The sequence below is a fragment of the Ylistrum balloti genome, unplaced genomic scaffold (genome assembly GCF_031769215.1).
Source record: "Ylistrum balloti isolate Yb309-2 unplaced genomic scaffold, AGI_CSIRO_Ybal_v1 Utg370512, whole genome shotgun sequence".
NCBI classification, from domain to species: Eukaryota; Metazoa; Mollusca; class Bivalvia; order Pectinida; family Pectinidae; genus Ylistrum; species Ylistrum balloti.
The window spans coordinates 729,803-744,156 of record NW_026782330.1 but is presented as its reverse complement, the minus strand read 5'-3'; the positions used below and the strand labels follow the sequence as shown (position 1 = coordinate 744,156).

The 14,354-nt window shown below is 36.1% G+C and overlaps 1 protein-coding gene across 1 annotated transcript in view; it reads right to left on the bottom strand.

Annotated features, from left to right (window-relative positions):
• LOC132555754 (thioredoxin domain-containing protein 11-like) overlaps window positions 1-14,354 on the bottom strand; it is a 56,159-nt gene that overhangs the window by 22,821 nt on the left and 18,984 nt on the right. The window contains exons 11-13 of the mRNA XM_060220116.1: window positions 10,615-10,769; window positions 10,212-10,324; window positions 2,535-2,615 (exon numbers count right to left, since the gene is read on the bottom strand). Coding sequence (XP_060076099.1) covers window positions 2,535-2,615; window positions 10,212-10,324; window positions 10,615-10,769 — 349 coding nt within the window. The remainder of the gene's footprint in view (window positions 1-2,534; window positions 2,616-10,211; window positions 10,325-10,614; window positions 10,770-14,354) is intronic.

Sequence of the window (14,354 nt, the reverse complement as noted above, 5' to 3'; positions counted from 1 at the left end):
AACTTAAATGGAGCTGGGGAAAAAAAACATACATCACATTGGTAGACAATCAGAAAATAAATCTCATCTTCAGTAAACAAAGAGAAGATAAACACTATGACTGATCTACCAATCAGATGTGATTATATTTACATCCCTCCCGCTCAAGGATCAAAGTAATTACATTAAGCTGTGATATCACAACTCAAAAAGTTGCTGAAATCAGAAATTCTATTTCAGAACAAATAAAAAGCAAGACTTTAAAAATATTCAAACATTCTGGACATTTTCTGGATGGCCAAGTGTCAAAGACAACAAAACAGTCAAACAGCGACTTCCCGCCTTCAAATTTTCAGGATAGCTAATCAGTGACTTGCCACCTTCAAATTTTCAGGATAGCCAATCAGCAACTTGCTACCTTCAAATTTTCAGGATAGCCAACCAGAAACTTGCTACTTCCAATTTTCAAGGTTATCCACTCAGTTACTCACAGATATGAAGAAGAACAATCAGACCTGCATTTTCAAAATGGCAAGCCAGATTTTCATGACTGCCAATCAGAGCTGTGTGACAGATCAAATGACCCATCAGAGCTGTGCTGAGAAGAAAATGACCCATCAGAGCTGTGCTGAGAAGAAAATGACCAATCAGAGCTGTGCTGAGAAGAAAATGACCAATCAGAGCTGTGCTGAGAAGAAAATGACCCATCAGAGCATTGCTAAAAAGGCAACGATCAACAAAACAAAAACATAGCTGTGCCAAAGCCAATAGATCAATCCGTAGTATTTCTACTTTATAAAACACTTCAGTTCATGCTTTCTTCTGCTTTTATAGAATTATTTTTCTAATACAAATGTAGAATTTCTATTCTCAATGAACAATAAATATTTCTCATTCTAGTTAAAACTTTATTGTAACCTTCTGATTATGAATTATCCTCGTTTTCACAAAATAGCAATTAGGGACACAAATCTGACATGATTTTTATCTTTACAAGACAGAAGCAAATGAAGAAAAGGTAGCAGAAACATTCATTATATCACTGGTGTCTCAATTTAATGGCTTCTCTCTGGAGAAATCAACCAACAAAATTAATTAAATTCTTCAAATGCTTGCACCCTACAGACAAAAGCACAATGAGTCATAACACACATTGGATTCCAACGAAATGTCACGACTGATGACCTATTGATCCCATTATCTCTCATCTGATTGGCCAACAGAGCCACTTCAGTGCCACAATTAACACCACAACACGCTGATATACTGACAGCACATGTTCAACTGTCATCTTTTATGCTTTTCAAGTTCAGTAGAAGACAAAAGTGAGCAAACATTTGCAGACCTGATTGGAAATTCTGATTTGACATTTTACTCTGTATATGTTGATGAATGATAAGAGTAATGATTCTAAATAACAAAAAATCTGTTATCAGGTAATTCCTTGATCATACACAGATATACAATCAATAAAACTAAACACGTGTTGATTCCTACTGAATCATGGGAAAAGTGATCTAAGCTCTTTCATTACAGAAAGTATTGGCCAATCTTCATCAAAATCAGATACATCATTCTTGTAATCTTTATTTCTTTTTCTTTCTCTCTTCTAACCTTGTTTTTTGCAAGAGCAATTAAATAAAGTTGAAAATTCCTCTTTAGATATGTTAATCTTTAACTGTCAAATCCAAGATTGTCTCCTGTGAGCTAATTTTTTTCATTCTCATTCATCCCGAATTCTAAAGGGCACAACAAGGGACCAATGGAAAAATACCTATTAAATCCGAGAAACATTCATATTAATACTTCACAGGAAATTGTGGTATCAAACTTTCCTTGTGAAAATACAAGATAGCTGACTCTGCCCTTCTGTTTTTCAGATCAATCTCAAAATTACAAGGAACAAGGGAAAACTTTACAAGCATATGAAATATGACAAAAGATCCATTCTGTTTGCTCAAGAAAGGATGACAACAAAGGCAAAATCACCAGTTCTACAGCTGATGATGTCAGTTACCATGTTGACCTTGGAAGTCACAGACTGGTACAAGTACTGATCTAGTTGGCGGTGAACTGGGAAGGCCACAGACTGGTACAAGTACTGATCTAGTGGGCGGTGAACTGGAAAGGCCACAGACTGGTACAAGTACTGATCTAGTTGACGGTGAACTGGGAAGGCCATAGACTGGTTCAAGTACTGATCTAGTTGGCGGTGAACTGGGAAGGCCACAGACTGTTACAAGTACTGATCTAGTTGGCGGTGAACTGAGAAGGCCACAGACTGGTACAAGAACTGATCTAGTTGGCAGTGGACTGGGAAGGCCACAGACTGGTACAAGTACTGATCTAGTTGGCAGTGAACTGGGAAGGCCACAGACTGGTTCAAGTACTGATCTAGTTGGCGGTGAACTGGGAAGGCCACAGACTGGTACAAGTACTGATCTAGCTGGCAGTGAACTGGGAAGGCCACAGAATGGTAGTACAAGTACTGATCTAGTTGGCGGTGAACTGGGAAGGCCACAGACTGGAACAAGATTTAGTACAGATCTACTTACCGATGGGCAGGGAAGAAGAGGAGTGTTGGGTAGCTACTGACTGTATACTCCCATGGTAAATCATTAGAATCAGCATTGATCCTGGAAAAAAGATATTGAGATAATTACTTAAATTCTAATTTATTATCATTATTATCTAGTAACATCTGCAACAATCCAGCAGAACAGTGTGTCTACGACAGAGTGCAGTCATATATTGTTCACATGTAAAGTATAATTATGATATCTTGTCTGCTACAGAATAAAACAACAGCAAGTAAAATGGCCAGTTGATATTGTGGTATGGAAAAACCTGTAGTGAATCAAATTTACCTGAAGCCCATTCACTTTACTCATTCTGGAGTAAAAGTACATCATTTGAGTATTACTAAATATGTATAGAATTCAATGGCCAGCACTAGGACTCCACGTTACCCTAATAGCTTGACTGGCTCATGTTTTTCCCTGAGAAGAACCTAAGTTAAATAACTTATCTAATACAGCAACTTAAAAAATATGACTTATGTGTCCTGTTGATTAATATCCAATATGAATTACGGTCCAAAAATTACAGTGGTCAGATTGGTCTGAGCTATCATGGTTGAACCTGCCTATGGAGTTTGAAGTTGATCTGTTGAAACTACTTTTGCTATCAAGCAGACAATTTGGTAATCATTAAAGGGGCCATATTTTCGGTCCAAAATTTACAGTGATCAAACTTGTCTGAGCTATCAGGGTAATGAATTTTTTTCCTATGATGGTTGAAGTTTGTCCATTGATAACTACTACTGATACGGAGTGGACACTGTTTCTGTAATCAACTGAAGGGCCATAATTCCAACAACTGCAGACTCAATATCACTTCTCTACACTAAGTTAAGGTCATATTAATTCAAGGTCAAAGATAACCTACAGACTCAATATCACTTCTCTACACTAAGTAAAGGTCATATTAACTCAAGGTCAAAGATAGCCTACAGACTCAATATCACTTCTCTACACAAAGTTAAGGTCATATTAACTCAAGGTCAAAGATAGCCCACAGACTCAATATCACTTCTCTACACTAAGTAAAGGTCAAATTAACTCAAGGTCAAAGATAGCCCACAGACTCAATATCACTTCTCTACACTAAGTAAAGGTCAAATTAACTCAAGGTCAAAGATAGCCCACAGACTCAATATCACTTCTCTACATAAGTAAAGGTCAAATCAACTCAAGGTCAAAGATAGCCCACAGACTCAATATCACTTCTCTACACTAAGTTAAGGTCAAATTAACTATGCCCTATGCCTAAAGATAAAAAGTTCCTTGAACATTTCAACATGTCTTACTTCTGTGACTGTGACATAATCCTCAGTCATTGATTCTAACAAATTTAATAGCCCATCACCAAGCAAGAAAGGTTGAAAATTATCAGGTTACGGTTATTCCTTCAACAACCTTAAGACTTCCTGCGACCTGATGACCTAAACAGAAAGTTAACGTTATGTTGACAATTTTCCTTCTTCATCAACTTTCAGTTTCATTTGGATCCTTTCCTAAGTTTGAAGACATAAAAATAATAATCAGTTTGCTGGTCTACGAAAACTACTTGGAACATTCTGTATTGTTTCAACCTGTTCTATCACCTGTTTACTACCAAGGAAACAAAATGAATATTAAACTCTGCTGAAGATACAACTCAAACATTTATCACTGAAATCTTGTCAAATATAACTAGAAAGCATTCAGAAAGGCTGCTGAAAGACATCAGCCAATCAGGTCACAGCAGCCTCATAAATTATGCATAGAATTGGCCGATAATCGAACCTGAACAAGGAATTAAGGTTACAAGTCTACAAAGAAAGATTCCTATAAAATCTTATCATTCCTTCATAAGATAGTGTGCATAAAGCATTCTCATAGAGTGATTACAGAAATCAGCCAATCAGGTCATTTTAGAACATGTGACAACAGGTACACAAAAACCAAGATCCTTTATCACATAACCATGATAGCACAGGATGATCTGTGATCTCAACTCTCCTGTGAAACATTAAGCCCTCTTGGTAGGGAGTAACCATGATATCACAAGATGATCTGTGATCTCAGCTCTCCTGAGAAACATTAAGCCCTCTTGGTAGGGAGTAACCATGATATCACAGGATGATCTGTGATCTCAACTCTCCTGTGAAACATTAAGCCCTCTTGGTAGGGAGTAACCATGATATCACAGGATGATCTGTGATCTCAACTCTCCTGTAAAACATTAAGCCCTCTTGGTAGGGAGTAACCATGATATCACAGGATGATCTGTGATCTCAACTCTCCTGTGAAACATTAAGCCCTCTTGGTAGGGAGTAACCATGATATCACAGGATGATCTGTGATCTCAACTCTCCTGAGAAACATTAAGCCCTCTTGGTAGGGAGTAACCATGATATCACAGGATGATCTGTGATCTCAACTCTCCTGAGAAACATTAAGCCCTCTTGGTAGGGAGTAACCATGATATCACAGGATGATCTGTGATCTCAACTCTCCTGTGAAACATTAAGCCCTCTTGGTAGGGAGTAACCATGATATCACAGGATGATCTGTGATCTCAACTCTCCTGAGAAACATTAAGCCCTCTTGGTAGGGAGTAACCATGATATCACAGGATGATCTGTGATCTCAACTCTCCTGTGAAACATTAAGCCCTCTTGGTAGGGAGTAACCATGATATCACAGGATGATCTGTGATCTCAACTCTCCTGAGAAACATTAAGCCCTCTTGGTAGGGAGTAACCATGATATCACAGGATGATCTGTGATCTCAACTCTCCTAAGAAACATTAAGCCCTCTTGATTGGGAGTAACCATGATATCACAAGATGATCTGTGATCTCAACTCTCCTGAGAAATATTAAGCCCCCTTGGTAGGGAGTAACCATGATATCACAAGATGATCTGTGATCTCAGCTCTCCTGAGAAGCATTCCCTGTTGGTGATATTAAACCACACCCCTCACATCTTTATCTCAGATGACATTTTTCTGATGGTCTAACTATGCTATTGCAGTCCTACAGCATTCAGTGTAACAAGTATTTATTCACGCTAGTACAGTATGGTATGTACCACAATACATTGTTAAGGATGTGAGTGGTGTCGTAAAACCTCTAGCATCACCAGAAAATCCAACTAATGACCAATATAAGTAGGTGAATGACTTGAGTAAACAGCTCTGACAGCAAGTGTTGTGAATGATGTAAAGAATGTGACAAACATTGGCAACGCACGAAAATTAAATACACACACTTGATAGACAAAGCTGAATGATTCATCCTAATAGAAAGCATTTCTGACAGCTTAGTGAACAAAAGATGAGTCTCCAAATCTTGGTAAATGATTGATGTGACTATAGATTTTATTCCCCGATACTATATAATAACTCACCTACCTAAGCATTTCCACCACTCAGGAAGTGAACTTAAGAGAGTAGAATGCTCACATCTCCCTACAATTACTGGAGTGGAGAAATCCCTCTAAAGTTAAAACTTGGAAAGCTTAAGGAAAGTGGGTGGGAATGTCCAGAAGAAAAAAAGCTTACAACAAGTTTATTACAACTATTATAATTCACAATTTCAGTTCATCTTAGGCCAGGAAAGGTTTCTGCAAAATTTCATTGAAATTAGATCAGGGGTATTTGAGAAGAAGCCGTAAGTGTTAAAATGGATGCACAACACCAGATGAAGGGTAATAGAATATGTCACCATGAGACTTTGTCTCGGGTGACCTAAATATATTGCCATCCTTGGTATACAAAACTCTACCTTTTCTTGGCATACAAAACACTGCCATCCTTTCTACATACAAAACACTGCCATCCTTTGTATATACAAAACACTGCCATCCTTTCTACATACAAAACACTGCCATCCTTTGTATATACAAAACACTGCCATCGTTTCTATATACAAAACACTGCCATCGTTTCTACATACAAAACACTGCCATCCTTTCTACATACAAAACACTGCCATCCTTTGTATATACAAAACACTGCCATCGTTTCTATATACAAAACACTGCCATCCTTTCTACATACAAAACACTGCTATCCTTTCTATATACAAAACACTGCCATCCTTTCTATATACAACACACTGCCATCCTTTCTAAATACTGCCATCCTTTGTATATACAAAACACTGCCATCCTTTGTATATACAAAACACTGCCATCCTTTGTATATACAAAACACTGCCATCCTTTCTACATACAAAACACTGCCATCCTTTGTATATACAAAACACTGCCATCGTTTCTATATACAAAACACTGCCATCGTTTCTACATACAAAACACTGCCATCCTTTCTACATACAAAACACTGCCATCCTTTCTATATACAAAACACTGCCATCGTTTCTATATACAAAACACTGCCATCCTTTCTACATACAAAACACTGCTATCCTTTCTATATACAAAACACTGCCATCCTTTCTATATACAACACACTGCCATCCTTTCTAAATACTGCCATCCTTTGTATATACAAAACACTGCCATCCTTTGTATATACAAAACACTGCCATCCTGTGTATATACAAAACACTGCCATCCTGTGTATATACAAAACACTGCCATCCTTTCTACATACAAAACACTGCCATCCTTTGTATATACAAAACACTGCCATCCTTTCTAAACACTGCCATCCTTTGTATATACAAAACACTGCCATCCTGTGTATATACAAAACACTGCCATCCTTTCTACATACAAAACACTGCCATCCTTTGTATATACAAAACACTGCCATCCTGTGTATATACAAAACACTGCCATCCTGTGTATATACAAAACACTGCCATCCTTTCTATATACAAAACACTGCCATCCTTACTTTATACAAAACACTGCCATCCTTTTAACACTGCCATCCTTTGTATATACAAAACACTGCCATCCTGTGTATATACAAAACACTGCCATCCTTTCTATATACAAAACACTGCCATCCTGTGTATATACAAAACACTGCCATCCTGTGTATATACAAAACACTGCCATCCTGTGTATATACAAAACACTGCCATCCTGTGTATATACAAAACACTGCCATCCTGTGTATATACAAAACACTGCCATCCTGTGTATATACAAAACACTGCCATCCAGTGTATATACAAAACACTGCCATCCAGTGTATATACAAAACACTGCCATCCTTTGTATATACAAAACACTGCCATCCTTTGTATATACAAAACACTGCCATCCTTTGTATATACAAAACACTGCCATCCTGTGTATATACAAAACACTGCCATCCTGTGTATATACAAAACACTGCCATCCTTTCTATATACAAAACACTGCCATCCAGTGTATATACAAAACACTGCCATCCTTTGTATATACAAAACACTGCCATCCTGTGTATATACAAAACACTGCCATCCTGTGTATATACAAAACACTGCCATCCAGTGTATATACAAAACACTGCCATCCTGTGTATATACAAAACACTGCCATCCTGTGTATATACAAAACACTGCCATCCTGTGTATATACAAAACACTGCCATCCTTTGTATATACAAAACACTGCCATCCTGTGTATATACAAAACACTGCCATCCAGTGTATATACAAAACACTGCCATCCTTTGTATATACAAAACACTGCCATCCTTTGTATATACAAAACACTGCCATCCTGTGTATATACAAAACACTGCCATCCTTTCTATATACAAAACACTGCCATCCTTACTTTATACAAAACACTGCCATCCTTTTAACACTGCCATCCTTTGTATATACAAAACACTGCCATCCTGTGTATATACAAAACACTGCCATCCTGTGTATATACAAAACACTGCCATCCTGTGTATATACAAAACACTGCCATCCTGTGTATATACAAAACACTGCCATCCTGTGTATATACAAAACACTGCCATCCTTTCTATATACAAAACACTGCCATCCTGTGTACATACAAAACACTGCCATCCTGTGTATATACAAAACACTGCCATCCTGTGTATATACAAAACACTGCCATCCTTTCTACATACAAAACACTGCCATCCTTTCTACATACAAAACACTGCCATCCTGTGTATATACAAAACACTGCCATCCTGTGTATATACAAAACACTGCCATCCTTTCTATATACAAAACACTGCCATCCTGTGTATATACAAAACACTGCCATCCTTTCTACATACAAAACACTGCCATCCAGTGTATATACAAAACACTGCCATCCTTTCTATATACAAAACACTGCCATCCTGTGTATATACAACACACTGCCATCCTTTGTATAGAAATGAATAAATGAAGAAAATGTTTCGATGATATCTCAATTTCAACCAATCAGAAGCCTCAATTCTTTTTCAATGGTAATGGTTCTGAAACACCTGAGGAGTCCAACTGTAGGCTTCAATACAAGTTACAATATCTGACCAAGTTTCATCAAAACTGATCCAGTAAGGACAAATGAGCTTGTGGCCATTATACAAAAAAGCAGTGTATAGTGACCCAGGCAACGAAATTTTCTACAGGAAAAAAAAAATTTAACCAAATGCACATCTACACATGCACCTTAACATACCTGTGCAGTTTCACAGAAATCAGTTCACAAGTTAAGGAGGACAGACAGACCGACAGACAACCTAATTCCAGTATACCGCCCCCACCCCCCTTTCCTCTAAATTCATTGCCAGGGTTAAAAAAAGACTAGATAATGATTAATAGCCCACTTCTAGCAACTATTTATTTGACATTTTTGAAGTCATATACCTAAAAACAAATATTTTTTTTACCAAAACCTGATGTAAACAAACTTATTACAAACTAATTACACTGTAAATAGAGTGGTGTAGAATATAAATTTAGTAATACTATGTCTGCTAAAGATAAATCAGTACAATATCAGCTTGTTAAATGTAGGTGTAGTAACATGACATTCCAAGGACACCTAATTCAGTAAACACTAGAGAAAAAGTTGATGTCTACCTAGCCAGCAACACCCAGAATAATATGTCCTACTATGTGTAGGCATATCATACACACAGAAGGCAAGAAATGCAGTATTACCATGCAATTAATAAGTTAATAACATTTTTGCCAGTGAAAAATAGAAATTTATCCATTTGGTAAAAATGTATATGAACATTTCCAGTGATGATATAACTTTTCTAGTATTATAATTTAAATTTTGACCAACTACATCAGTGCTTTCATGTCATAACATTGAATAATTGCCGGTTTCCATGTTTGGATGCAAATGAAGGTTGAATAAGATTTTTCTCTATCAAATAACTGCAATTTCTGGTTTTCTCTAAGTTGGCCTCTAAGTTTCAAACACCCCCTTAGTTCAAGTCTGAATTGTTTTATCATTTTTTTCACCATTTTTTTTCCTTTAGAAATGAAATAAGAGTATCAATATTCTGTCAGTCTCGTGAAATAGGAATGATATTAAGAGGAACCCATTAAATATCCTCTATACACGGACTTACCATTTGTCTTTACTAGTAGCACTAGGATCTGTATTCCTTGTAGAGTAATAAGGTTGTCTGTCTGTCTGGTCTTTTTTCTAACAATTTCAGGTAATTTCTTTCTATTAGGGAAATGCTCTACACAAAAGCACTTATATGCAAGTTTATCAAAATATTATGTAAATAAATAGTAATACTTCTTTTACCTTGCAAATATCAGGTCCTGTGCTGTTTTGAAATATTTTGCCAGATTCAGATAGAGATGAGCAAACCCAGCACAGAAGCCACACCAAGGAGCATACAGCAGTACAAGTACATCCTGTGGACAATACAGCTGGTTATAAGGCAGGCAGGACATAAAATTTGACTCAAAATTGTTAATTGATTCAATAATGAATACTGATATGTTCATTCACATGTATGATATCATATATCAAAAGACTTCAGAAAATATATTACTTATTTTACGATAAAAAAAAACCCAAATTTTGTAGCCATGTTCTTCTTTTTTGATTTAACATTATATTCATTGCAGTACTATGTCAGTACTTGTAAAATTTTCCAACTCCTTTTAAAAAAGATGGAATACAAAGAGAGGTAACTCCTCACCTTGTCCTGCTGTAGAATTATGTCTTGGAATGATTGTGATGTTGCTTCCCTGATACAGACACCGATGTGATCGCCGTAACAAGGAGAGTTGTTCAGAGTTCCTGACCGCAGATAACGGTCTAAGTCACTGGAGGTGTAGTTCATTATAAACTGGGCTGTAATTGGAAAATATGAGAAGTTAAAATAGCATGTTTGTGATATTAGATGTAAATATCTTTTGTATACTCACAGCCACAGATGTCTATGTCTCATAAACTGCTGCAACATACCAGCCTTATTGACAACACAGATCTTTGAAAATATAACCTCAATTCTTCATAATACAGGTCAGCAAGGATCCAGTACAGGAAACCCCTGGTATTTAAGGTCAGGATGACTTACAGGTATGATGACATAGTTAGAGCTACCTATCACACCTGTATTCAATGACAATCAAGCTGATTTATTTTGAACAACTTTGATCATTCTGATAACGAAATGCAAACTTCAAGCTATCAAACACCATGAACCTATGCTTTATGGTTCTTATGGAAATATAGAAAAAAAATATACAGTAATTAGATCTATAAGGGATGATGACGGATGAAAACGGTTGATATGTCACTTTTGGGTCAGGATATCTAACTAAGCGTATTTATTTGCACTAAATAAACTGTATTGTAGTTACCTTTTATAACAAAAAAATGCATTTAAATATGTTTTACCTACGTATGGCAAACATTATCTGCCATTGAACTTTACCATTCTTAAAATTCATTCTGTAAATATTCAAAGCAAAATTCAAATGCTTTAAGATATGTTTGTACAGTACATGTATATGGAATACAAAGGAAAGCCATCACATGCTGTAGATACATGAAATAAATCTCTATACACACACACACACTGCCTCTGTGAGGCTGTGATTAATGGTGAAATAAAATCCCACCAGATAACATACATGTTTAGTAATTTAGGATTTGAAAAGCACACTATTCTTGTCATATTTGTGAAAGAATCAATATTTCAATGTCAGTGTAACTGCTACTGTTAACAGTTATCATATGTTTGCAATCTGAATTTGTGATATTCTCAAAAATCAATGTTTTAATTCCATTATTTGTGTTGTTTCTAGTTTTCTAACTGTAAAATGATTTCCACGTTTCAAGCTCACAGTAACAAGTGAAGCCATTTCCTGGCTGTCCTACTGATACATGTCAAAGAAATGTGTACCCTGTATTAACATTCCACGCCACATTCAGCACTTAATTGACTATGTATGTAGCACTGCTCAATCACATGACCACCAGGCCTTTAAATAGTAAATGTACTTTTCAATCCAGCTTAATTTTGAAAAGATGCATAACCTTCAATTCAATAACTGTCAAGATACATTTTAAAACCATTTGCGAGTTTGAAATCTTTTTTTTTTTTGTTCTTTACTATGCACGTGCCTGGACTGATGCATCCCTTCAAATTTAATGGTGATCATCATTTAACTGTATCAATCAATACAATATGTATCTGAACAGTTCTGGGCATTCATGACAATGTACATCAAAATTATTGACATCCAAGATCAAACACAGGTCAACTCTGGCAGAATTGAAATACAAAACTGAAATTGAATAATAAACTGCAGGCTTATGATCATTTATAAATTGGATAATGAAATTCAATGATAGAATTTTATGTATTTCATTGTTCCTTTACTGAACATTTCACAAGCTCTTAAACATAACAATTGCTTTCCACACTTTGTTATCACAGCATTACCACAGATGTCTTGATTGCGACACAAAACTGTAATATTCAAGTGTCAAAGCCATTTTTTTTTTTTCTTTTTTCCCTGAAAATCATTGACAAAACAAGTCATGGACTCATTAGGAATACCATTTAGAAAGCTGTTATGAATTCTCATTGTACAAAATGCATTGTGTTTGAGACAGTAAAATACCAGGAGCATATATCTATGTCAACCGCTGACACTTCAGCAACACACGAGGGAGCTGTAATTCACATCCATTTTCACTCATTCTCATTCTTGGAACATGTATGACGAAACTCCAGTAAACTTGCTGTTTGCACTTTCTGTAGAGTTCAGGGGAATGATAAGAGAATACTTTGTTTGCTGAGTGACATAGAGAATCATTCCTACACATCTCTACCGAAACAAGAGATCCCAGAGGGATCTTGGCGCCCACAATTGTTTTATCTTTTTTTGCTCTTTTGAAGTTGGATCTTTTCTCTGTTTTTGCTCTCAATGATAAGAAATTTGAACAATCTATTGCAGAAATAGGGATGATAATTTTTACCTGCTAAATCCAAGATGGTCGTCTGTCAGGCATTTAGATTTTCTGATCAGTCCCAAAATAAAACAAGCACGAGAAGAGACCGAAGGGAACTTTGTTTGAAATTTGAGAGAGATACATTCAGTACTTCTGAAGTAAGGACAACAATCTTTACTAGGCAAAATCCAAAATGGCCGTCTGTTGACCATTTTCTTTTTCTGACCAGTACCAAAATCAAATGGGCACAACTAGGGACAAAAGAAACCTACATATGAAATCTGAGAGAGATCCACCGAGTGCTTCTGAAGAAATAGTAATAAAAATCTTTACTTGGCAAAATCAAAGATGGATGCTTGTCAGCCATTTCGTCTTTTTGATCAGACCCAAAATTAAATAGGCACATCTTGGGACATAGGGAAACCTATGTATGAAATTTCAGAGATATTCATCACGTGCTTTTTAAGAAATAGTGATAACAAACTTCACTGGAAAAATCCAAGATGGCCAGCTGTCAGCCATTTTGTTTTTCTGATCAGTACTGAAGAGACAATGGTGAAGTTACATAAGAAATTTGAAAAAGATCCATTCAGTACTTCTAAAGAAATAACAATAACTGTTTACGGACGGACGGACGGACGGACGGACGGACGGACAGATGGACCACGGACGTAGGGCAATTTGAATAATCCATCATCCCACGATGGAGGGCTAAACACATTAGCAAATTCATCAATAAAAAATCATTACATCTGATATTGCTTCAACACAAAGCATCAGCTAGCATCATAATTGTTCAGCTAAAAAAGCTGTGAGTTATAGTTACACTATGTTTAATACAACAATCAACAATATGCTCTCTGGAAATTTCCTCGTTATACAGAAATCCAAACCCTATTCAAAAGGTCTCACTTTATGTGAAGGGGTTTTAATATCTAATTTCTCATTTCAGAATTAACAACAGAAAACTTAATTAAATATCACAAACCAAAACAAATTAGCTATATTTTCTTGATTAATTTTCACTGGATTTAATCCCTGTAGGGATCACAATTGCAGATTCGACAACATCACATAAAGTAATGGATTAATGACACCAGTAGTGTTGTAACAATAATATAATTACTTTTGATTTTTACAACTGATTCCAGACAAGACAGCTATGCAGTCCACTATATTTCAATGGCTTTATTTCATATAAATGTTACACTGACAACAAGTCGTATAAAAAGCAAGAGGCCTAGAGATCTTCACAGTCACCTGAGATAAGCAATATTGAATATAAAGGTTAAAGGATTGTTATCAAGTGTCATTAAACAGAAATTGTGACAATGAATATCGTAAGCCAGTGTCAATACATGCATACCATCAAAACTGTCATCCTATACTGATAATTCTTACAAAGTTATTTGCAAAGGGAAATAACCAAAGTTATGTTCAAAAATGCTATTTTTCTATGAAAATTACAGTAAA